This window comes from Vipera ursinii (genome assembly GCF_947247035.1).
Source record: "Vipera ursinii genome assembly, chromosome: 3".
NCBI lineage: Eukaryota > Metazoa > Chordata > Lepidosauria > Squamata > Viperidae > Vipera > Vipera ursinii.
The window spans coordinates 130,698,561-130,724,142 of NC_139516.1; the positions used below are offsets into that span (position 1 = coordinate 130,698,561).

Genomic DNA, 25,582 nt, shown 5'->3' on the forward strand with positions numbered 1-25,582 from the left:
TTATGATTTTCTGTTGGTACACTTTATCTGACTGTTGAGTGGTATCACCCAGAACAGCCCTACCCAATCTGGTGTCCTCCTGATCTATTTAGAGCAGGGGTATCCAACTTTTCTGGGTTGGCAGCCCAATGTGAAAGGGAGGGGCAGGCGCCTTACACGCGCATGCACAAATGTGAATGTGGCCACACGTGCATGTGTGTGCACAAACAGGGCTGCAAGCATGTGTGCAAGGCTCTCAGCGACACTGGTGCCTGTGTGAGGCATGTGGTGTCATTCCCACTAGGCTCGCAGCGATGCTACCACCAGCACGATGATCACACCATCGCTCCCACATGAGGTTCGTAGTATGGCCCGCTTGTGGTGCTGCCACCGCCCACGCAAAGTTCATGGCAACACCACTGCCCACATGATACTAGTGGCTGCCATCGCCCGCACATTAGTAGCAATGGTGGCATGAGGGGGAGCAAGCATGTGCCCACGCACTCATGCACTGCCCAGTTACTCATGCAGCCTGGTGGCCAAGAGGCCACGGCCTGGTAGTGGGCCGCGGCCCATAGGTTGGGGACCTCTGATTTAGAGTACAAATTCCAAATCTAAGCCAGTGGATGGATACCCAAGTTAGAGAAAATTGTTTTAGTACTGAACTAGGATGCATTTAAAAAAATGAGATTCAGATCACCACTCAACCATAAAACTAAAACATAATTCTGAGCCAGGATAATTTACAAGGCTTTTGTGAGGGTTATACCAGAAATGGAAATAATGTGTGCTGTCTTTAGCTCCCAGGATGGAATGTTATTGAATATTAAACCCACATCTACAAGTTTTAAATTTGTAAAACTATTTCACTGATACAGGACATGACATCATTGACCATATCACCTTATGAAAGCAATGGCATTTAATGAATTAGGATTATCATTTTTGAGAGTGCTAAAACGTTCAATGAATTCAATTACACCAAATGGTTCATGATATGTTATAGAGCCCTATCAATGTTTTACTGAAAATGTTTCCCATTCTTCTGTGTTTCAAACAGAAAATGTTTATATGCTGCAGGAGTCTCAACATCTAGTTTATCCATCACAGCAAATTTATAAATTAGATGAATGTCTTGTTTTATTAATATCTACCACTTTTGCCTGAAAATTAACTATTATTGCAGGGGTGGTTACTGTCCAATCCTATGCAGAATAATGATATAGTAGTATATATTTTTGCTGAGTAATTTCAATTTTAACTGGTCACTGCTTGAGTATCAATTGCTCAGCATGACTGTGCTGGCTCATAAAGCATCCACAAGACTGCTTTATACAATTAGCTCAGCCTTTCCCATGTTGGTGGGTAAACGATGAGGATATATTTAATACATCTGTATGAGAAAAAGTCCATTAAACTGTATAAAGCAACACTGACACAATCTACAGCCATTTTAAAAGAATCTCCATAAATGTGAGATTTCTACATCCATTTTCTTGGGTTTACAAATAAAACAAAATAATTAAGTTATGCTGCCATCAGATGCATATTCATGCATATACTAAAGATAACAATGTTGTCTTCAATGGCAATTATCTCATCTCCTGACACCGGTCCATAGTAAATAGGTTTGTTGCTTTTACTTGTAAAAGATTAATCCAAATTGTGCAGCAAGTTGAATTGTAATCTTGTAATTAAGTTAGCAATAAATTAAACTGTAGTCCAATAAATTAAATTGTAATCCAATCTCTTGCAATTAAAATTTTTTTGCAGCAAGAAGGAGCAAGAATTGAAAGAAGGAGAAACATGCAAACAAGAATAAAGGAAATAAAGTGAGGCGGTAATGGTCATTTGGCATTACCTTGGAAAACATGGTGGTCTGGACCACTGATCAGTCTCCTCTGTCCAATATGCCAGGGCCAGTCTTTACACTTTGGGATAGACAAATTCCCTATCTCACCAAAAGTTGAAGAAGCATCATCTACCCTCACCTGGTTTGGACCATTCTGCAAATTGATTTACTGCAATGTGGCCACTGTGTGTGTTGCAGCTACTAAGAGCAACATGTGACCGCTGAGAGCTAGGTAGGGACCAAAGGTGAATGAGCAGACCTAAAAAAGACAGACGGTCCCTCCACCAGAGGTGTTACCACTCCCTGAAATGATAGATAGATAGATAGATAGATAGATAGATAGATAGATAGATAGATAGATAGATAGATAGATGATAGATATAGATAGATAGATAGATAGATAGATAGATAGATAGATAGATAGATAGACAGACAGACAGACAGACAGACAGACAGACAGATACTAAAACAAGTAGTAAATATTTACTCAGTTATAAAAAAATGGTTACAATTCCTTCCCTCCCTTTTTTGGGTGGTGGTGGAAATCAATTATGTAAGCATGATTCTGATGCTATAGCTGGTCCCATAAAGACTTTATCTGACCAGTTTGTAGTAATATATTTAAATGTTTGGGAATCCACCATATGAGCAATATCTGAAAGCAAACTGAGAATGTTAAAAGCCTGCTTGTATTAAAAGTCTATATGCAGAGTTATAGATACACAGAGATAATAATTCTTTGTCTTAGAGAAATATAAAAGGATGTTTATACTCCTTGTGGAATTTAATATCAGACAACCTTGATTTTGTTTCCAGGGAAAGCGGGGGTGTTCCTTTAGATATTCCTAACAGAATGAAGTATGCATGAAAAAATACATGCTTGGAAAATATTAACCTAATAAAAACCTGGTAGGCATCTTTTATTTTTAAGGAGGTAGCAAACAAATATTTTTGCAATTTAATTCCTTTGAGCTCCTCTATCCAATGGCAAACAACTATTTTCTTTTTCACAATTAATGAAGGAGACTTAACAATTTTCCAATTTAAAATGTTTTGCTCTGCTATTTAAACAACATATAAATCGTTACATTTCTTATTATATATTCTAATATAATAAGACCGTGTTTCAGCACATTAGAAAGGTACGTAATCTGGTATAAAAATAAAGCTACTCTTCAGAATTTGCATTTATTAAGTGATGCAAATTTTAATTTAGTGATATGTCTATGAGTGTTGGCTTAAAGATCACTAAGGAATGTGGGCATTAAGATGACTCCTAGGATGGTGCAATGCTTCAAATTCAATTCCAAAAAATATTCTTTTGCAAGGTAGCTTCACAGGGAAAGATGCAGCTGCTTTAAACAGATACAATTATTGTTTGCGCCCCTGCATATTCCAAAGCACCTTTTCAGAAATTAACCCATAACTCTCGACTACCTTAGTGGTTACATTTAACTTGAAGTGGATGAGAAAACAATGTTCATAAAGAAAGGTTGTTCAAATTCTGCCCTCCAATAATATTGTAGCAGGAAAAAGTGACAAAGAAATATATTTACTATATATTCCCTCAGAGACACAAGTCTTATGAAACCCAAATTCTCTCACTTTTTTTAATCTTGTCATTTCTAGGTATGGTTCTATTTGGGTAAAAAAAAAAACAACGGTAATCCAGCATGCTACTAGCACATTACATTTTATATCAGTGTGATTATGTTGCCATAAAAGGAAAAACTTTTCACAAATGTCTCTACCCAACATCAAAGCAGATGGTAATGCAACCATGCTTAGGAGAACACAGCTAAGATTTTATGCACCCTTCCTGCAGCTGTCTAAAAGACCATTTTTCCTTCTGCCCTTATCTAAAGCAAAGGTTTGGCATCATTTTTGACTGTAATTAAGGCTAACCAGTATTCCTGAGAAAGGCAAAGGGGGGAAAGATAAGTCATTTTGTAGGTTTTATCAGAGTTGATTCCATTCAGTAGCACCAGAAAGTTGTGTGGCAACTTTGGACTTATTTCACTGCTTGAGGTCTTCTTTGCATCACCTGTATCTGTTTTTTATTATATTTTTATTCAGTTTCTTTTTTTATTGATAATCTGTCTAATGTTAGCCTTTTGCTGCTTTGGTACTACTTTTTTACCACTAATTTTTCCAGCACAGTAGAAAAAATCAAAAATTGTCTGACCACTACAGCACAACCAATAGCTATTAAAAGGATAACATTAAAATACATCAACATAATTTCAGAAACAATCAACAGAGCTTTACAACAGGTGTCATCATAGCAAACAAACCAACTAAAGCCCTCCAAAACATCAAAGTAAACCAAAACAATACATTCCAATAAGGAAAAAAGTCATTTACAAGATATAGTGTAAGCTATAACAATCACTATGCAGGCAGAGTAGCAGAAGATCAGCAGAGTGCATCTAAGAACATCAAACTAGAAAGAAGTCAGAAGACATGATGAAACCTCCTTAATTACACAACACATGACAGACACAACCATAATTTCAAATGGGAAACTCTTAAGCATCCTAGACCAATTCCTGGAAGCTTGGCACTCAGACAGATCAACCATTAATAGATACATAAAAATAAACCATGTTCACAGACCATTTAAAAGAAACAACAAAAAGCTAGCAAGCAAAAAGACGAGAACACACCCTCTCCGGTAGCCTATAAGCAGGGATTAACACCATACAATCAAACAGAAACAATACCCTAATCAAGGAACTAACAAGGAAAAAGCCACACTCCCAACAATACTGGCATGGCAAGCTACTGTATATAAAAAGGGAACAACCTCCCTGCCCCCCACTCACTAGCATTGATGATGTTACTCAGTTGGGTAATGAAATGTCTGTAAGCAAACAACCAAACTAGAGGGCATCAAAGACTCCACATAGATTGTTGGGGGCAATTAAGCTGACTTTGTAATAATGCCGCTTGGGGGTGTGTGTGTGTGAAAGCCCTAATAAGCAGGCATATACATAGAATGAAGGCTACTGCTAAACTTGTAAGCCGCCCTGAGTCTTCGGAGAAGGGCGGGATATAAATGGAATTAAAAATTTTTTTTTAAAAAAAACAAACGCATTTATTTGAACAAGCCGGCTTGGCCTGATGGGGGATGGGTTGGGTTTTTATTGTTCTTAATATTTGTATTTACTGTTTTTAGCTTGGGCATTATGTTTAATTCCTTTTAACTTTTGTAATTTTGTATTTTTATACATTTGCCCTGTTCACCGCCCTGAGTCCTTCGGGAGAAGGGCGGTATATAAATAAAATAATAATAATAATAATAATAATAATAATAATAATAATAATAATAATAATAATAATAATTATTATTATTATTATTATTATTATTATTATTATTATTATTATTATTATTAATTTTTTTTATTTTTTTTTTTACTGGAATTATATTGTATAGCCTCTCATCTCACTTGCCTGTGACTCTGGGCCATGTGCACAATTAAAACAAAAATGAAACAATCAACCTAATTAAAAACCAATTTAAAGAATACAATGACAAAAAGACAGGGAAGAACGCAATCTAAATTTATATCAGTTATTTACTAGGTTCCTAATTTTATGGCCGTGCTATAGCAGAGGAGAAAACCCATAGCCAAGGTTTCTTTTTTCTTCCTTGTAACAAGGTATCAATGCTGCCAGCAAGTTTCCTGCTGAATTAGCAAGTTTTTATAAGGAACTCCTTCAAGGAAGAACAGAATACATATATACTAATAATATTCTGCTTATAAGAACAGCATTATTTCAATACACTAACCCAACAGAAGAATGTGATACAGTACAATACACATTAGCATAGTTAGGAATAGTTAATTTCAGACAACTGACTCATACTATTATTGCTACACACCTAAGTAGACAACGAAGATCAGCATGTATTCACTTTGCCCTTAAGGTCGGTTTCCACATAAATATTTAGTACTCATCATGTCATAGTTAAGACAAACTCTGAGGAAATATTTCACAAGAGACCAGTTTGCTCTTCTACATGTTCATTCCTGAAGTATTATCAAATATTGTATTTTAAAATTATGAATTAGGGAGACTGATATAATCTTTCAGTTCTAGAGATGAATATGTTGGTAACAACAACAACAATAATAATAATAAAAGTTGGAAGGGACCTTGGAGGTCATCTAGTTCAACTCCCTGCTCAGGCAGGAAACCCTATACCATTTCAGACAAATGGCTGTCCAGTCTCTTCTTAAAAACTTCCAGTGTTGGAGCATTCACCACTTCTGGAGGCAGGTTGTTCCACTGATTAACTGGTGTTAAATGACATACAAAAGGTAAGTGTTATGAGCAGTCTTTGACACTAAACTACTTTTGGGGAAGTCCATTTCACCAAACACCAAACATGTTTTATTAAACATATAGTTAACACCAAACCATTTATGTGCAATTGTTTCCACTGAACCTAGACTGAATAAACCTAACTTTTATTATCTTCCACATATAATTCTCATTTTGTAATTTCATTCATTTATATCTTTCCTAATAAGTGCAAACATTTCCTCAAATTATTAGTTCAACTATACATTTAAAAGATTAGTACATGAAGAATTACCAAACAAAACAGTAAGAGGAAAATCAAATGTTACCATACATGCCTAAATATTTTTGCTCATTCAAATGTAACCTATAAGTCAGGATACAAGGATGACGTTTAGCGCTCTGGGACATAGTATTTCCACAAAAGATCATCTCATCTCAATATGATTTTTAAAAAAATCAAAAGACTTGATAAAAGCCCCAAGAAAGTTACAGAGAAATCAGAAGAGCCACTTCACTGAAGTCTCGGTCTTATGTGGTGAGAATAGAAAACTCATTGTAATCCAAATTGCTTTTTTATTTACTTAAGCACAACAACGTTCTTTTTTTATGGTAACATGGAAAAGGAGGCTGCCTCTTCCAAAGTTATTGCCAAAGTTACTGTGTGTGTGTGTGTGTGTGTGTGTGTGTGTGTGTGTGTGTGTGTACAACTTAAGGTCTTAATAAATATGCAGATGTCACGTAAGAATGATTGCTATTCATATATTATTCAATTTCCTGTCAGCCTTTTAGAAAAATGACAGAACTGAATTATTCTAATATCTGCATAACAGTGGCAAAATCATAGGTAAAAAACCCCTCCAGGATATTTGTGTAACTCTTAAGTTGACTAAATGAAAAATGTGTGTCATTAACAAGCCTTGTCAAGTCTTGGCAAGAAACTAAGGAAGCCATGAGTTTGTTTGCAAATTGCTATGACCCAAGTCTTCCCAAAAGAGAGCTTTCAAAATCATTCAACTCCCCAGAAGTTTCTTTTTTTTAATGATAAAATACAACTCCCTCCACCATGACAGGAAAACATGAAGAAAGAAATCCTAGATATATTGTAGTGATTAAAATAAAAGACAAAAGAAGAAATTTTAATGAGGAAAAAAATATCTGTAAAATTACTAACAACAATCCTATAACGTTAACTCCATTTTTGTTTACTGCATCTTCTTCACACTTTTAGAACACAAAAGCTTTTCAAAAATAAGGGAGAAACTCATAACCTGAATCTATTCCTTAAAATCAGGAAAAACAAGCTTCTTTCTAGTTAAATAAAATTAATACCACTGCCATGCCTAGCCAGACATCTTTATGAAATGACATGTTTTAAGAATATAGTTCAATATCATATCCTTAACTATATTACTTTCCAAAATTCTATTGACATGTAGTAATTCAAAACCAAAACAAGACTATAGCTGAATATGACCAAATCATACAAATTAAAAAAGCTTCAAATTTCTTATAATGTGATACTAAAAATATAATGTCTGTCCTTTTAAAAAATACTTTGAAAGGTCTCATAAACAGATAATATATTCTAATAAAGTAATTTCATTTTTAAACCATAAGAAATATATTTTATATTTTTAAACATTAATTACTCAGAACCAGATATTCCAATTCTTGATTCTATAAAATATAGATCTATAAACCCTTTTGTAGCTCAAGCATTCCCAAAAAAACCCCTTCCCTACATCGTTCTTCCTATCTGATGTTCAAAGCAATCAACAACAATTACCTTTTTCAGTTCTTGGGGAAAAAATACTGCAGCACACTTTTCTTGGTTATTTTTCCCCCCTAGATATGTGTAAACCAGGACCTACCAAAAAAGATACTCAGTGGAATAGTGGTATTGCATATCATGAAATAATTCAATTATGCATTGAATTTCCAATCCCAGGTACCATTCTCCATTTTCATTTTGTTCTTTAACTATGATAGTTTTCCAAAGTATATGATTTTTGTTCATTCCTAAAAAAAATCTACATACATAATATATGTAGGTATTTTTTATGAACAGAAGTCATATACTTAGGTATGTAGGTATTTTTAGGAAGGAACAAAAATCATATACTTTGGCAACCAACATAGTATCTTTGTGCGCCATAGGGCACACAATAACCAAAGTAAATGTGTAACTCATTCAATTAAATTGAAATAAAGTAATCTAGGGTTACCATCAGCAGCAGGTTTCTGTATTGTGAACAGTACCAGTACAGCGCTGAATAAATGCCACATTTACATTTTGAGGGTAATAACCAATGAGGTCTCTTATGTTTTAAGCCAGGGGTCTTCAAACTTGGCAACTTTAAGACTTGTGGACTTTAACTCCCAGAATTCCTGGCTGAGGAATTCTGGGACTTGAAGTCCACAAGTCTTAAAGTTGCAAAGTTGCAAAGTTTGAAGACCCCTAGTTTAAGTGATGAGCGAGATAAAAGTACAGCAACAGTCTTTTATTAGTTCTCCAAAGTAATGGTACTATTTCATTTTGAATATATGAATTGATAATCCACAATGTCTACTCCAAGCGAACCCTCCAAAAACTACAACTTGTACTTTGAATAGACCTCTTTTGTATTCGAGTGCTCGGTTGAATTAGCTTGCTCCACAAATGACACACCTACTGTATTAGGCAAGAACATACTCATTCTCTATGATAATAAAACCACTACATGTATATCTACTGTTTGTGCAAGCATATTCATAGTAGATTGATGTAGCCTGTTTTTTAAGCTGGTCAGTCCAAGGAATTTGTTCTTAAGCATAGCTGGGATATAAAATTATCAGTCAGGGAGAAAAAAAGCTTTTAATAAAGAATAAAAAGAAAGGAGAAACATCACAAAGATTAGGTGCAATACATGATCTCAGGAAGTATTTTCTGAGGTATTGGGATTGTCATTAGTAGTCAATACAGAAGAGATGTGTTATTACATTTTTAAACCTGAGTCAGTAAGTTTTTATTTGTGATAGAAAATATACCTCATTCATGGTATTCTTGTAACACAAACATAAGCAACACTGAGAAATGTACAATCGGACTAGGAAGAAGGTACATGGACCAATCCTCTTTCAAACAAAGACAGATATTAACATCTTAAGACACAAGGTAGTTGTACATTTAAAGAGGATCACACTGCAAAGTTAAAAGAGCTGGAATCCTTGTTTATTTCATTATAAGTAAAAAATGAACATTACTGGTCATGGTGAAAAAAAACTTTAACAACTGTTCACTACATTTATATTTTGCTTTTGTGTAGTAATCCTGTCCAATATAGTTTTTACTAGATTCCAAAAATTACCCAATCAGCTTTCTTCTAAATGAATAGGGAATTGAGGCTGGACCATTTTTAGTCTCAATGTTCATTCCTTAAAATCAACAGTTAGCCTCCAATATCAATTGCCATAGAGATAACAATTTGCAAAAACAAAGCAAGGCTATTTTGAAATTCATCTAGAGACCACAATCAATATATTGCATACCATGCAGGAGGGGTCCCCAACGTTGGCCACCAGGAATGTGCGCGCACCCCCCACTCGCTAGTGCCACTGTTTGTGCATGCACGGGGTGCTAAGCGCTGCCTCCAGCATTACTCAGGGGCTAGCGACCCATTTGCACATGCATGCAGGCGCTAGCAGTTTATTTGCGCTTGCACATGGGAGCTAGTGGTCCGCTTGCACATGCGCATGGGCACTAGTGGCCCGCTTGAGCATGCACGTGGATGCCAACACTGCTGCCAGCACCACTGCAGGTGTGCGTGGCCAGTTCATGCATGGATGCAGCCTGCTTGTGCATGTGCACTGCCATGCATGCGCCTGTTTGCTCCTCCCTTTCCTTCCAGGCCGCCAAAGGTTGGGGAGCTCTTCCATACAGTGTGGTATTTAAACAAGCACTGCAGAAAATGCAAGCCAAATGCAAGCCTAATTTCAAGTCAAATTAATTTTTGGAATGTGCATATTTTTCCTTATGACAAAAATTAAAATATAGTTTGTCTGACCTATCTTTGCCCAAGTCAGACTAATATATTTTCCATGATGATCGGATCATCCCCCTGATCTTTGTTTTTTTTTTTAAAAAATCCATCTGTATAGATGTTACAAAAGAGGAAGCTTAACTTTATGCTATTCCACTTAGCCATACAAGTACCCCTTGTATTTTCAATATATATATTATCCTGCACAACAGAGCTCCCCAACTTTTCCGGGTTGGCGGCCCAGAGAGAAAGGGAGGAGCAGGGAAAGGTATGGGCACACGTGCTATTACTGATATTCTACTGATATCCTGCGTTGGAGAGCTACAATGATCAGAGTCTTTTCTGTTGTGATTTGTTCTCTGCATAATGGCTTTCAAAAAACATATGCACTGATTTTTTTACTTTGTTTTGTTTGAGATACTCATTAAAATATTCTTTTCTACTAAATTTTTACAATCTGCGGATAGCTACTGGGAGTTGTAGTTCAAGATGATGGCCATATCTCAAATTCCTACCATCTTATCTGAAGGTAGCAGGTTGTCAGCCCTTTGAGCTAGGCCAGGTCAGAAAATTCTCAGGAAATACCAGAACTCTACTTTATAGGCTACAATATGTAACAAAATCTAAGAAAATCAAGGTTGAGCAACTTCATGCTTCTTTCTCACACTTCCTTGTCTTCCCAGACTGAGCTCATAGTTTACTGATGGTCTCTATATACTTTCTTCAAGATCATGCATAGACTAGCTGAGAGTTTGCTAGTGTAACTAGGTCTTAATTTTCACTGCCGTTCCTAGCACCATGGCATCATGCAGCCTTGGTTACTAGTAGACTTGGGAATATGCTTTTCTTTCCATTATTAAATTATATCTGGACCCTGGTGGCATAATGGTTAGAATGCAGTATTGCAGGCAAATTCTGCCTGCAGCCTGGAGATCGATTCTGACTGGCTCAAGGTTGACTCAGCCTTCCATTTTTCTGAGGTCAGTAAAATGAGGATCCAGATTGTTGGGCGTAACATGCTGACATTGTAAACTGCCCAGAGAGTGCTGTAAAATACTGGATCCCCTCACAGGAAAAATAAGGTCTCCCATAATTCAGACAAATATTATTGTTTTAATAGCAACTGGTATGTATTTTTTTTAAAAAAAATAAAGCATGCATCTGAAAAAGACCTATCATTTTTCCTGCCATCTAAAATAACATATTAAAATAAAAAATCTTTAAGAAAAAAATACAGCTGCAATAGTTATATGGTATCCAGCTCACACAAAAATAACCTGTTTATTTCTGAGGGCAAAAGCACTTCTTATGGCAGATTGTTATTCTATTATTTTAGAAAACAAATAGTTCATTGGTATTACTTTCTACTTAGTACACATCTGGGAGAAAAAACAGGAAATACCAGTTTTTGGAATAACATATACAAACTATAAGAGCGTTTTAGCTTGTATTCCTTCTTTGTGAAAACATATTAAAGTAGCTCTTAATCCAAAATTTTGTCTGGAGGGATAGGGGAAAAAATAGGGAAACTGTTGTTTACTCACACTGCCACTTTTAACAAACCAGCAAGAATTAAATAATACTCTTCAACTGTACCATGGTACCCAAGAAGTAAAGGGCCTGCATACTTCAAACATCCTGGGGCCAGGGGAACTGTCCATTAAGATGAACCACAGCACATATAAAGGGGATTGTCTTGTGGCTAGTTGTTTTTCTCCCAACATTTGTCCCACGAAGAAAGATTCAACCATTTCATTTGTCATTCACTTAGTGTTTTTAAGTAAGCATTCCAGGAAAAGTTTTAGTTATATGAATCACACTAATATACATGGGAAATAATTCCTTGCTAAAACAATGTGCTGCATAAACTAAGGCCAATAGCTTGACATTTGTATATCCATATAGCTCAAAATAAAAATATGCCAATTTAGTTGCCCATCTCCCAAAACAAAATACACCTCCAAAAATCTTTTGAAGACTACACAGGCCTGGAACTCATCACAAAACCACAATTCAGCATGACAAGCTAAACATATTGGTGTACCTTGTCCTGACTTGAACTCTGCAATCTTGCAACAGTATTTTTCCCCTAGAATATTTCAATATTATTCTAAATAGAAGAAAGCCATGCAGCTTGCACTTAAATTGCTACTTTTGCCATTAATAAGACATTCAACAATTACTTTATTTAGACAAGTGTGTTGTAGAGATTAAACTACTCAATTAGCAAATATATAGGTTCAAGTCTTCTCTTAGCAATGGAAGCTAACTGGTTGACTTTGGTAGGCACTATATCCTAACTTCCTATTAGCCTAATAAGTAATGAAGAAAAGTGGAACAAGGAGTCACAAATGATGGTTTTTTTTACATTCTCTTTATTCATTGTTGCAAAATAAACTACTTAATACAACTATCCACATAATTATCTTATTTTGACAGCAAACTCACTTTCACCAGTCTTTTTATTAAGTAGCCAAATGATCCAACAGTCTAAATAAAAACAATTAAAAACAGAAGTTCATAGTTCATAATTAATCTAGCTCTCTAGTTTAGAAGAAGAAATTATTACTTAGCTCAGCCTTTCCACTGTTGTAGGAGATATCTGATCATCCAATTTGGGTGCAAGGAGTTGCACCTAAACTGCATAGTTTGAGTTGAAGAGACATGCATGGTACTTGAAAAAAAATGCAGCAGCTAAAGTACAAAGTCATCAGTACAGGAAAATAGGGCACTAGATTTCTCAATTATATCTGTCATTTCAGCAGATAAATTATTAAGTAGATGAACTCACATCATAACCATCTCCAAAATTTGTATTAACAGATATCTGCCGAATGGCCCAAAAAAATGGAAAATATGCAAAAAGTTTGGAAATAGCCTAAACATTTGCTGAATAAAGGCCTGAATAGGATTATAGCCAAGTCCTGTTCTTTTTTTAAAAAAAATCAAAATCCTAATATTGTTCTTGTAACAATTCAAAATTCAATCGTGCTATTGTGATATCAGAATTAACTGAACATGTCCTTTCATCCTGCAGATGTGGGCTGAGAGCAAGTTGCGTATACAACTAGTGTTTGACCACCATTTCCAGAACCCTTTTACATATTAGTTGAAGATGCTCCGTGGCTTGGAAACACGACAACTAAAGACATTTTTTCTGCCAGCTTAGTCAGATCACCCAGATCACACAGCTGAAGCATTCGCAATTTCATGATTGAGGAGCAGTTAGTGATTCATTTTAAATTTTGAATTTGTAGCTGTGTCAATATCATTCTTCCAAGGCATAAATAGGATTTAACACATAATATGAGCCTGACAAGACTTGCCCATTGTGATTATATTTATGTGTGAACATGGCTCTATTAGTTCAAAACTGTGAGTTTAAAAATCCAATTCAGCATTTAGTCATGGTTACCGCAATAGATTTAAATAGATACAATTTACCAGGAAGAAAAGATCTGAGGAAGCCTCACTGAAATAAATACTGTATGAAGTAGGAGAGCAGGAAAACTTCCTTGTATTTTTATAGCTAACAGCAACTATGTTTGCTTTCTGAATCCTGCTACTTTGCTTTTCAGAACTTCAACACCATACTGCTGTATGTTTATGTTCAATAAAAGAAATTTGGAATGAAAATAAAAGCAAGATATAAAGAGAACAAGACAAAGGATTGTTTAAAGTAGTAGCAATATGACAGAAGACCTACTTAACTGAAATCATCAAAATTGCACTCTGAGGCCACAAATTAACATTTTTTTTAAAAAAAATCTGTACTATTCCAAAATATTACTCGCATAGTCTCAGGTGAGTAATTTTCATTAGTAAGCAATGCAAAATAGTTTCAATGAGCACTGAGTCACATGTGCTACTCTCAAACATGAGATTAATTGAACCATAGAAGTGAGAATTTAAACAAGATACTCCTTCTTCTTTCCTTTTGTGCTAGTCCTGAAAAAAAGCTACAAAAGAGGGATTGCCTACTTTTATGTTACTCAAAAAGTTACAGAAAATCTTTCAGGAAGGGAACCCAAGAAACCTACACTTCATAAAATTCTGCCATGTCATTCACCTTTTGCCATAAGAAATATTGTTCCCAGTGCCAACCATCAAGTAAGAAACAAAGACCAAGTTAAGTGTCTTCAAGTCCTCTATTTCAGGGGAAAAGCTAAGAATGGTGATTACATTTCTTTCCTGGCTGCTCTGATTGATATGAACTATATATGATTCTCTTAACCCCAGTCCTCCTTTGCAGTTAGGTAATAAAAATATTGGCGAGTATTAAGGGTGCTTATATTGAAATACCATGCCGATTAAGAATTCTGGGAGTTGCACGGCCAATATTTCTGAAAAATGCCAGACTGAGGAGTTAACTTTTTTGAATTAACAACATTCCATTCAACATGTTATAATCTGTTTTCCTGCTCACCCTGTGCAGCTTTTAACGTTATTTCTTTGAAATTGATCAGGCGAAAGAGGCTCAGATTAGGTCCTTAAGAAGACCCCTTATTCTTACTTCACTAATTGCCATTCTGAGATACACAGCAGCTGGTTCTTATTGGAACAGTGAATACACTAAAAAGAAGGAAGGAAGGAAAAAGTCAGGATGGCAACTAACTATAGTAAATACATGTGGTAGTAGACTTGTGGGTATATATCCAGTGCAATTTTTAAAAAGAATTTGACCCCTCCCCCATTTAAGCAACACAATTTTCTTCAATCTGGAGCCCTCCAATTTATGTTGGATTAAAAATCCTAATATAGACAAAATCAGATGCCCAATCCTAACTTATAATTCCTACTTTTTGAAACTCATTTTTGCTTAGTCTCACAGATCTGTCTTGCTGGATATGAACATTTTTTTTTAAAGTTTGAAAATAACTTGTCTTCTGTCTTCCTAGATTCAAACGTATATGCAAAATAGGTACCATTCTTTTAATATTAGGTGTTGTTCCTGCAGGAGCTCAGAAAATTTGCATTTCCTGAATTGGCAAGTATATTAAGAGGATATAATCTTCATGTGCTTTTAGTGCGAAGATTAGAAACTAAAAAAAGGAATATGTGAAAAAGGAGAAAGGGAAAAGAGAAATTGCTAAATAATGATGGCAGAAAAAAATGCTTGAAAATGTAAAAATATATTGGGTTGTGTTTTTTTTACAACAAAGCAGAGGGAAAGAAGACAACATGAGGGAGGAAAGAGGCAATATGATGTGTGTTGCTGTTTTGATGGGTTTTTTTTGTAAGAAGTAGTTGTAAGTGAAATTTTTAATCTTTTGCAAGTCTGCCAAAATGTCTAATTCTTTCAGATTGTTTTATATAAAACTGTTGCCTAAAAGTCTTTTTTGGAGACTTAGGAACATCTGAAGAACATGTTCTCCTCACAATTTGCTTCTTTCAAAAAATTAACATGGAGTTAATTTATAGATAATCTAAATTTGTCTTACACATACTAAATATTTTATCCTGCTCATGGATGGGCTATATTATTTTCCTGACAGAAACTGAAATGGACAAGCTGAGGGAATCATTCAAGCTTATACAGTAAATTGTTATAAGGGCCTATATGAGTTCCCAGATCTCCAAGAGTTAAATCCAGTATCACATGAACATCATTCCCCTATCTTTGAAACAGCCCAGTTATTCAAATAGAATGGCTTGTTCAAATAATTTTCAGCACTGGAAAATACAACAGTATTTGTTTAAAAAAGCATTTATTTCAGAACAGACAAGGAACATGTTAACCAAACATTCAAGCTACATATTCAGAAGCATCTCATAATATAGCACTAAGGGGGGCTGAGTGAAGATACTGACCATAGTCACACATTGCACTGAATGAAGATACTAACCATAGTCACACATTGCACCAAGATGGTTTGTTGAACAAACCACTACTGGCTGGAGGTAAATAATATACTCAACCGTAAACTCTGAGTTATAAACCACAATGATGGATTCACTGAAAACACTAAACCAACATCTGATTTGATCTTTGTACCCAACTTAGGTGTAGGATGCTATATAAATGGAAGTGCCTGCATACAAAAAATAATACTGTGAATTAGAAGAGTAGATCTAGTTTAAGGATATGTTAATATTTTTAGATTTTTATTAATATATTTATAGCACAGTGCTTTGTATGTTTAATTGGAAGTCTGCCCCACTATTGTTACTGAGATTTCCAGGTAAATGAGTACAGGATTGAAGCATTAAAACATAGGATTTTTACAATTTATATCGAATACTCTTACCTTAGAAAGATATTAAGTGGTATATTACGTAAACTATTAGTCCATGAAATTTAAACCTTTTGTGATGACTGATTTATATTTATTTTTGTGTCTTTGAGTTAGTCTTGACCTCTGGTGACTCCTTTCACCCTAGGGACTATCTAGCCCTTGCAGTTTTCTTGACAACATTTTTAGAAGTTGTCTACTTATTGCCTTCTTCCTAGGGCTGAGAGAAAGTGACTGGCCCAAGGTCATCCAACTGGCTCCATGCTTATGACAGGATGACAGTTCAGAGTCTCCCAATTTCTAACTTGGTGCCCTAGCCACAATACCACACTAGCTCTCTCTTTTGTTTATAGTATCTTGCAATTAAAAAAAAAATCAGAACAATTTAAATTTGGTTATAAAACACAATGAATTGTTTTGAATTCCAAATTGAATTCTATGTCCTTGGAGCTATCAGGAAAAGTATTACATTCTTAAGTGTTTCTTTTATCATCTATACTAGGGGTTGGCAAATTGCAACCCACAGACCAAATAAGGCCTGCTGCCTATTTTTATACAGCCTGCAAACAAATGGGCAGATGACAGATTACTGTACCAGGCCCAAGCCTCAGCTCAACTTTTAAAATTGGGCACAGAGTTGCTGAGATCAGGTGTCCTGGGCAGCAGTAGCCTATCAGTGACCTCCTCACTATTGGGCTGGCACTATCCAATGGTTGCTGGGCTGTTTAACCTCCAGAACCAGCTCCAGCTGTTCCCACAGAGGTACAAGATCTGGTCCTTTAGAGAAAAAGTTTGCCAATCCCTGATTTTTCAGATATTCTCTAACTTAGACCCTCAATAATTAAGACTGCATTTTAGCATTAGGTGATATTTAAAATTATTTCCTCCAACTGGAAAAAAAATAAATAAGAGTAAAGCCAACCTCAAGCCATGTTTAATTCCTAATGACCAAAACATAAATATCTGTAAAGCAGGGGTGTCAAACTCAATTTCATTGAGGGCCACATCAGCATTGCGGTTGCCCTCAAGGGGCCGTGTGGGTATGGCCAGGGTGGGCGTGGCTAGAGTGTGTGTGGCCTACTGGGTGGGCGTGGCCAGCTCTACATCGTTCGCATCAAGGGTGCCTATGGGGGCCTGGGCAGGAGTGGGACAGATCTGAGGGTCTCTGGCAGAAGGAGGGTCTCTGGGCCAGGGCCAAGGCAGTGGGGGCCGTTCCCTCACTGTTTCCAGGATGGCTTCGCGGGCCGCATGAAACCACTTCGCGGGCCGGATCTGGCCCCCAGGCCTTGTGTTTGACATGTCTGCTGTAAAGTATGATAATTCCAGATAAACAAGCATATTAAAAGATGTCTTTTCTGGTAATAATTTATCTCAGTTGCCAATATGTATATTGAAATGCATTTCACTGTATATTTGGAGACATCCCTTCTTTTTTTTTTAAATTCCATTTATATCCCGCCCTTCTCCGAACTCAGGGCGGCTTACAAGCTTAGCAGTATCTTCATCTTAAACTATCAATAATGAAACAAGTTAAAAGAACTGGAAACGGGACTGATAATATATCACAAGGTAATTACTGCTGTCTTAATCACTCCTACAACATAACATCAGGAAGAAGAGCAATTTCAAATAAACAAATAGGAAATTAACAACATATCAATCTGCTAGTGGCTTTATATAAGTGGAACGGTTACATTCATGTATTTTACATAGTACAACAATATGAGGACACCTTTTTGAAATCATGCAAATTCAACTTTCACAAGATCCTCCCGAATCCTTAGAATTAAATTTGATTACTATAAGTCGTATCTAAAAGCATGATTTGAAGTGAAGGGAATGTTAACCAAGTTTACTAACTATTTTTACATAGTAGAATATCGATTGAATCAGAACATAAACTTTTATTTTAGCCTAACGATCTACAAATGAATCCTAATGCCCAAAGACAACTCTTGCACAGTCATGCACATATTTAAAATGTATTTTAATTAAAAGCACGACTCTTCTACTAAAACCAATGCGGCTTCTTGCTTCTGCCATAAACGCATTGTTTTCTTCTGCAGCAGAGATTTTACTTTGTGATGCCCAAATGTCTTGGCAAAATACACATGAACCAATCAAAATTCTGCACATTTAAAATATTTTAAATTGATCTGCAATGAACTACAAAGGAACCTTAAGATAGGTTTTAGATCAGACTCTTCCAGCATTGTTTGCTTGTTTTTAAATTTTAATATGAAAAAAAATGAGGGGGGAGGGGGACATCTGGTCAACATTATAAACTGGATACCAGACGACAAAAGAGGAAATGGACCAAAATGAAATAAATCCTTCCTCTCTTCTTTGCTCACCCACCCCATCTGCTTCTTCCTTCTGCTCTCTGCTGACACGGAAGACTTTGAACCCCAGCAGTGGCCTGTATAATATCCCCTTTGCAGGAAGCCTGGTAAGGAAATGCCAGACTGCTCTGCAAAGAAGCTAGGAGCTCAATGTGCCTTGCTCGAAAAGTAAACTTTCCACACATTTTCGCCACAAGGACGATGTTACAACTCCAGCGCTTTTCTCTGGGCACTTGAATGTGCTCAGTGGGCCAAGGTTAACCTCTCCCCCCCCTCCAATATACTGACCTAAATGCAATACGCCAAACAATAGGAGTGAACGAGGCGTGCAAGCAAGGCGATTCTCCATAAAAGCAACTCACCTCTGCACCGCACATCCTGAATAAAAAGAGAGACACGGGAGCCCGTGTCCACACACACACACACACACACACACACACACACACGCTGCACCTCACCCCCCACGGAAAGCAAGGTCCCCTTGCCTACCGACTTTAACGGTATGTGAATTCGATCCTCAACAGTATCTCCGTCAATTTACCTACAGAAAAGGTAAACGATTCGACGTCTCACCTATGGCCTCATTTGGACCACGTTCAATAACGTTTAAGATCGCCATACTTCCTCCACCCTCCCTCCCTCCCCCCCCGCAGACTTTAATAATAAACCTTTATTGTCAAAGTACAACACGTGTACATTGAGATTAGCTGAGCCTCCCCCCCCCGTGCTCTCTCCCCCCAACACACAGTGACAACAAACCCTCCATCCCACCACACTATGCGAACCAACTACACCACACACCGGCCTCCCTAGTCAATTGAATCAGAACATAAACTTTTATTTCAGCCTAACGATCTACAAATGAATCCTAATGCCCAAAGACAACTCTTGCACAGTCAGGCCCATATTTAAAATGTCTTTCAATTAAAAGCGCGACTCTTCTACTAAAACCAATGCGGCTTCTTGCTTCTGCCATAAACGCATTGTTTTCCCCTGAAAGCAATCGGATTTAATTCCAAACGATCCTGGCTGCAGCTTGATTTTTATTTTAAAGTTTTTTTTCTCTCTCTCTCCAAAACTCCAGTCTACAAAATCCACTTCTTCCCCATAACCGCGCGCGGGTCTAGACTCTGGAGAATAAACTTTTGATCAAGCCATGGGCAGGATTGGCGGGAGGGAGCGCAAAAGCGGCTTGCTGTTTCTTGGAAGTCCCAAAGGGCAATTTGGGATGCAACCCTATAGCAAAACCCCCACACACACCTTGGACCTTAGCGGGGTTTTTCCATCCACGGAAGCCTGCGCGGCAGGCTTCACACAGCGCCCAACAACTCCCGTGAACCCGTTCAAGGAAGCTCAGACGCGCCGGAGGAGGAGAACCACCAACCCCGCCGGATCGCTTCCCGAATCCTCCTCCTCCTCCTCCTCCTCCTCACCTCTGTGAAGAAGTTACTCATGGCTGCACCAAGTCCGAGAGGGTCCAGTCAAAGGGAAGGGCGGCTTCAAGCATGGGTCGGTGGCCAAAGGACGCTTAGGGCTTCGGGGAAGGCGAAGGGGGCTGGAGTTCCTCACGCCCTTTCTTTTCCTGCTGCCATCCCGCGGCCTCCCTCTTCGTCGCTCGCCCTCTTCTTCTCTCTCCCGCCGGCCAAGTGACCCCCAGTACCTTCATTCAGACGAGCGGAGGCTTTTGTTCCCCGCCGGCTTGTTCGGGCTCAACGCCGTAGCCAGAAGCGGCCGCCGAAGGAAACGCGGTAGCACATGGCTTCCTTCCACCCTTTCGCGCTTACGGGTTGGAAAAAAGAAACACACAAAAAAAACCGAGCTTTACGCTGGATTTGTTCAAGACCGGGGGTTAAAAGAAGAAGAAAAGAAGGAAGAAGAAGAAGAAGAAAGTCCGCACTTTCCTGAGCAAGAAGGCGCCGGCAGCTCGCTTCACTCGCTCCGCGCAAAGCGGCTGCGGGGGTGGGTGGGGAAGGAGTAAATGCACACCTTTCGGGCGGAACACGGCTAGGCTAGGCTTGCGTGCTTACTGGTGTGAAGACGGAGGCTGCTCCAGGGCCCTCTCGGGTCACGGAGGAGTTTCTCGACTGAGATTACTGATTCTCCGCCCCGAAAAGCCAGCGCTTCAGCCAATCCCGGCCGAGCGTCTCTTTGGAATTTCGACCCGGGAGGCGCGCGAGCTACTTTTTTTTTGCTTCGTTTTTTTTCTTCCTTCGTTCCTGTTTCTCCTCCTCCTCCTCCTCCTCCTCCTCCTCTTCTTCTTCGCCTCCACTCTTCTCGATGGCAGCACTTCGTGCGTTTCCGCCGCTGCCACCTGGGTGTACGAACCTGCTGATGTGATGACTGAGGACGCTCCTTCACCTCCCACCCGCCATATCTGGGGTCTATTAGTTAGTCAGTTTCAGATCCAGTCAGTCTCTCTCTCTCTCTCTCTCTCTCTCTCTCTCTCTCTCTCTCTCTCTCTCTCTCTCTCTCTCTCTCTCTCTCTCTCTCTCTCCCTCCCTCTCTCCCCCCCTCTCTCTCCCTCTCTCTCTCTCCCTCCCTCCCTCTCTCCCTCCCTCTCTCCCTCTCCCCCTCCCTCCCTCTCCTTCTCCCTCCCTCCCTCTCTCCCTTCCTCTCTCTCTCCCTCCCTCTCTCCCTCCCTCCCTCTCTCCCTCTCCCTCTCCCTCCCTCTCTCTCCCTCTCCCTCTCCCCCTCCCCTCTCCCCCTCCCTCTCCCTCTCCCTCTCCCCCTCCCTCCCTCCCTCTCTCTCTCCCCCTCCCTCCCTCTCTCTCTCCCTCCCTCCCTCCCTCTCTCTCTCTCTCTCTCTCTCCCTCTCTCTCTCTCTCTCTCTCTCTCTCTCTCTCTCTCTCTCTCTCTCTCTCTCATATCCTGGTAGTAGCTAGCTTAATTTGTAGAGGTGTTCATCTGCAAATTCCTGACTGTTGCAAAGGGTCTCCCAAGATGGGATCTTAGTGTGTAGTGCTCATTGCATGCTATATATAGGGGCTTTCCACCCCCACCGTCTATCACTTGCTGTCTGGAGTGAGTGGGCTACAGTTGCACCAATTTGCATGCAGATGAAACAGATCAAAGGGAACTTATGAAGGCCCATCAGCCGCACCGCACCCTCTCCCCCCCCCCCCCCCCCCCCGCATATCCCATGCTGGAAGGCTACTCATCACCATCCAATACCCATCCACATCCCGGTGTGTTGCAGCAACATGGGAGCCCAACTTTCATGATACACGCATGTACAGTATATGTGTGTTTTTTGTATGGCAATAGTCCAGGACTATCCCTTATGACTGTGTTACGCTGCTCTAGACAATCATCCAGTGGCATGTTCACCGGATGCAGCACAAACATGGCATTTATGTCTCCACCACATGGTCACTCTGCAGAAAGGCACAGAGAGCAAGGTCTCTGAAATGTCTGGTGTTTGGATAGTAACAGAACTCACAGGCACACATTCATACGGTTGGGTGTGGAAAAGTAGAGTTTTCCATCTACTTCAATAAGTACATTACTATTGTATGCAAAAATGGTCCAAGGTTAGAATACAGATTGCACTTTCTCCTTAAAACAGTCTCTCTTCTGCTATTAGGAATAATTCATATTTCCCAACCTAGTATTCTCCAGAATATCACAATTCAGCTTCAATAATTCCCCCAAGCAGCATTCTCTTGGTATTTGAGAGAGTTAAAGTTCACATCTGGGAACATCATGGCTGAAAAGCTGAGGCACCACAGTATGAGGCCCTTCAATTGTTTCACAGGAGTTCTAACGATGTCTCCTTCAATCTTGCTCAATACGGCTGGTCAGAATGTAATTCAATAACATAATGCAGATTGCCTGTCCTTGCAGTAGCAGTCTTTCTTTTTACCTCTGTAGGGTAACCAAGCTGAGTCTGAAGGAAGGGTCAAGCGCACATCATCAGTCTTCAATCCCTTTGCGCTCACAAGAGATTTAAAGTCCAGCCCACCTTGAATTCCATTGACTCTCATCTACTGCCAATTTGCCTTGACCACTGGTAGTTCGGATTCTTGCAGAGCTAGCACAAAATAAACCTGTATTCATCTGGACAACCTTGGTTCCTGATTTCTAGAGCCTGACAATCTCCCATTTTCGCCCCTGCTTTCCCCATTCTGCCAGGGAAGAAATGGTTGACCATTTTGGGATTGCATCCAATCCAAACAGGGGGCAGCATCAGGAATAAAAAAGTGGTGAACAGTTTTCTTTCCAACTGTTTGGAGCCTGTGGAATATGGAAACAGATGCAGTACTGCAAGGGCTAGTATATTATTGCTTTAAAAGTTTCAAATGATGAGTAGAATGTGTGATTTTAGCATATGATGGACTGGGATCCCTTGTTCTGGTTCCCAACAATCTCCAGGATGTAAACAGGATTGTTCAGCAAACACTTGATCATATACCACCCCTACTCCAAACTGTGTATTCACAGAGGTATAAACTATGCTGGAATTAATTGAATCAGTGGAAATTACTTCTGAGAATATACAGTAATTTTAAACTGCAAACCAAAAAAAACAAAAACAAAACCCTTACAAGTTGTAATTAAGAGAGAGTGATTATGCTGTCTAATGCAAAATGATGGTAAAATTCCAGTAAAGAATACTGATTCACTCTTGTCCCAGGTTTTGCAACTTGTTTGACCACAAAGTTGTCTGGTTTCTTTCCATACTACTCTGGATTAGTTGATTATTTTAAATGGCTCTAGTTTAATCAATTACTTGATGTGTTTTATGAATCCTAGTTTCAGCAGCAATTCATCTTGGCTGAAACTAATTCTGCTACTCAAAATCTAGTTAGTCAGTCAGTCAGTGAATGTCATCACTTTGCTTTAGGCTGTTAGGTGTGTTGGGGGAAATGAATGCTCCAAAATGCTGAATAATACATTGGAGGAAAAGTCCAGTAAGAATTAAATGGCTCATTAATGGTGACAACACAGTGACTTGCTGAAAGTCACCCAGCTGGCTTTCATGTTTAAGGGATACCTAGAACTTATAGCTTAAACCAAACTTATCTAATTATCATTCATTATCTCATTTTCCTAAATATTTTCTGAAGAAAATAAGCTAGAGAAAATACTGTATGAATACCAAAAAAACAATTCAAGGAGGATCTGGGTCTTATGTTTGAAGTCCAGGATAACTTGGGCTAATGTATCTTTATCTGCCTGAACCCCAGCTCTGCTTCGACCTTTTTTGTGTTCCTCCACCAAATGAAACCAGGAGAGGACCTTCTCAACAGTGTGAGCCGACTTTTGGAATGGTTTCCATGGGATATACACATGCCATTCCCCACTGATGACTTTGCATTCTAGATCAAGTGTCAGCCCTTCAAGACAGGAAAGGTCAGGAAATAGGTTCCACAAATCTGGCTAGAATCATATTTTATTGATGTGTAGTAATAGAAACTTGAAAGCCTCCTTATACCCAAGTGACTTTAAATGGAGACAATCTGAACTTTTTTTTTCTCATGCTTTCTTGGTTTCCCAGGCCTCAAACATGTTTTTGCAACCACTGTCTCTGTTTAGTTTCTCCAAGGTCATCTCCTTGGCTCTCCACATCAGGTTATTTCTTTTTTCCTGAGTACTTTTACTCTGCTATGTCGTCAGTGTTCACACAAGTGAAAACTAATCAAAGGAGAGAAGCAACCTAGAACTAAGGAGAAACTTCCTGACGGTTAGAACAATTAGTCAGTGGAACAAGTTGCCTCCAGAAGTTGTGAATGCTTTTTAAGAAGAGACTGGACAGCCATTTGTCTGAAATGGCATATGGTTTCCTGCCTAAGCAGGGGGTTGGACAAGAAGACCTCCAAGGTCCCTTCCAACTCTGTTATTTTGTTCTGTTCAAGTCTGATCCAGCCACTCACCTGGAATAAACAGATTAATCTAAAGAACACACAAGCAAACTCGATTCAAATTAAATAAAGACCAGCCATTTTAGACTGCCTCACAGTCTCCTACTTTGGAGAGAGATTGAAGATACAGCTAGTCCTTTATTTATAAACATAATAGGGACCAGAACCTCTATCACTAAATGATACAGTTGTGAAATGAGTCACACCTGTGTTTATGGGTTGTTGTTTTTTTGCCACAGTCATTAAGGGAATCCCATAGTTGCTAAATGAGTCCAGCTTCCTCCATTCACTTTCCTTGTTTGAAGCCCCCTGAGAAGGTTGCAAATGATGATTAAATAACCCTGGAATTCTGCAACCATGGTAAATGCACACCAGTTTCCAAATGCCAGGCTGATTGTAAGTCACGTTTTCCAGCACTGTCATAATTCTGAAGGACCATTAAACAAATATATTAAGTCGAGAACTATCTATACACAAAAATATATGGTGGCCCAAATGGGATCAGTGCCAGTGCAGATAGTATCGGTACCCATATTAATCCCATTTTTCTATGAACATGGGGAGGGGGTGGTAAAATACAAAGTGTACTAAGAGAATTTCTAGTGAGATCTCATTTTACAGGCCAGCTGTAGAACTTCAGCTGTGGGCCAGCAACCAAACAGACCTGGCCATTGAAACTTAACTCCAGAACACTTTCGGACTGGTTGAGTGAATATAGCTGTTTGCACACCAGCTCATTCTTTAACCTCATTAACTGAATAGCATAAACTGAGCCAGTAAGTAGCTTTGTAATCCACCAAAAGAACTCCAGTTATTAACAGGATTCACAATGTACTACATAAACAAGTAAGTGCTGATTCTTATGCTGTAAGAACAAGGAATGTCTTTCTTATACTGAACAGATGGGGCCATCTTGTTAAGCTGCTGACAGCTGAAAGGAACATGGCAATGACATGCTAATGTTCTGCAAAACTAAAATGTTGGA

The 25,582-nt window shown here is 38.6% G+C and overlaps 1 protein-coding gene across 1 annotated transcript in view; it reads right to left on the reverse strand.

The window, feature by feature from the left end:
• The window catches only part of MYO10 (myosin X), a 152,854-nt gene extending 131,896 nt beyond the window's left edge, over positions 1-20,958 (reverse strand). Inside the window, exon 1 of the mRNA XM_083358382.1 lies at positions 20,170-20,958. Within this exon, the coding sequence (XP_083214508.1) occupies positions 20,170-20,190 (21 nt within the window). The 5' untranslated portion in view covers positions 20,191-20,958. The remainder of the gene's footprint in view (positions 1-20,169) is intronic.
• Positions 20,959-25,582: the final 4,624 nt, after the last annotated feature.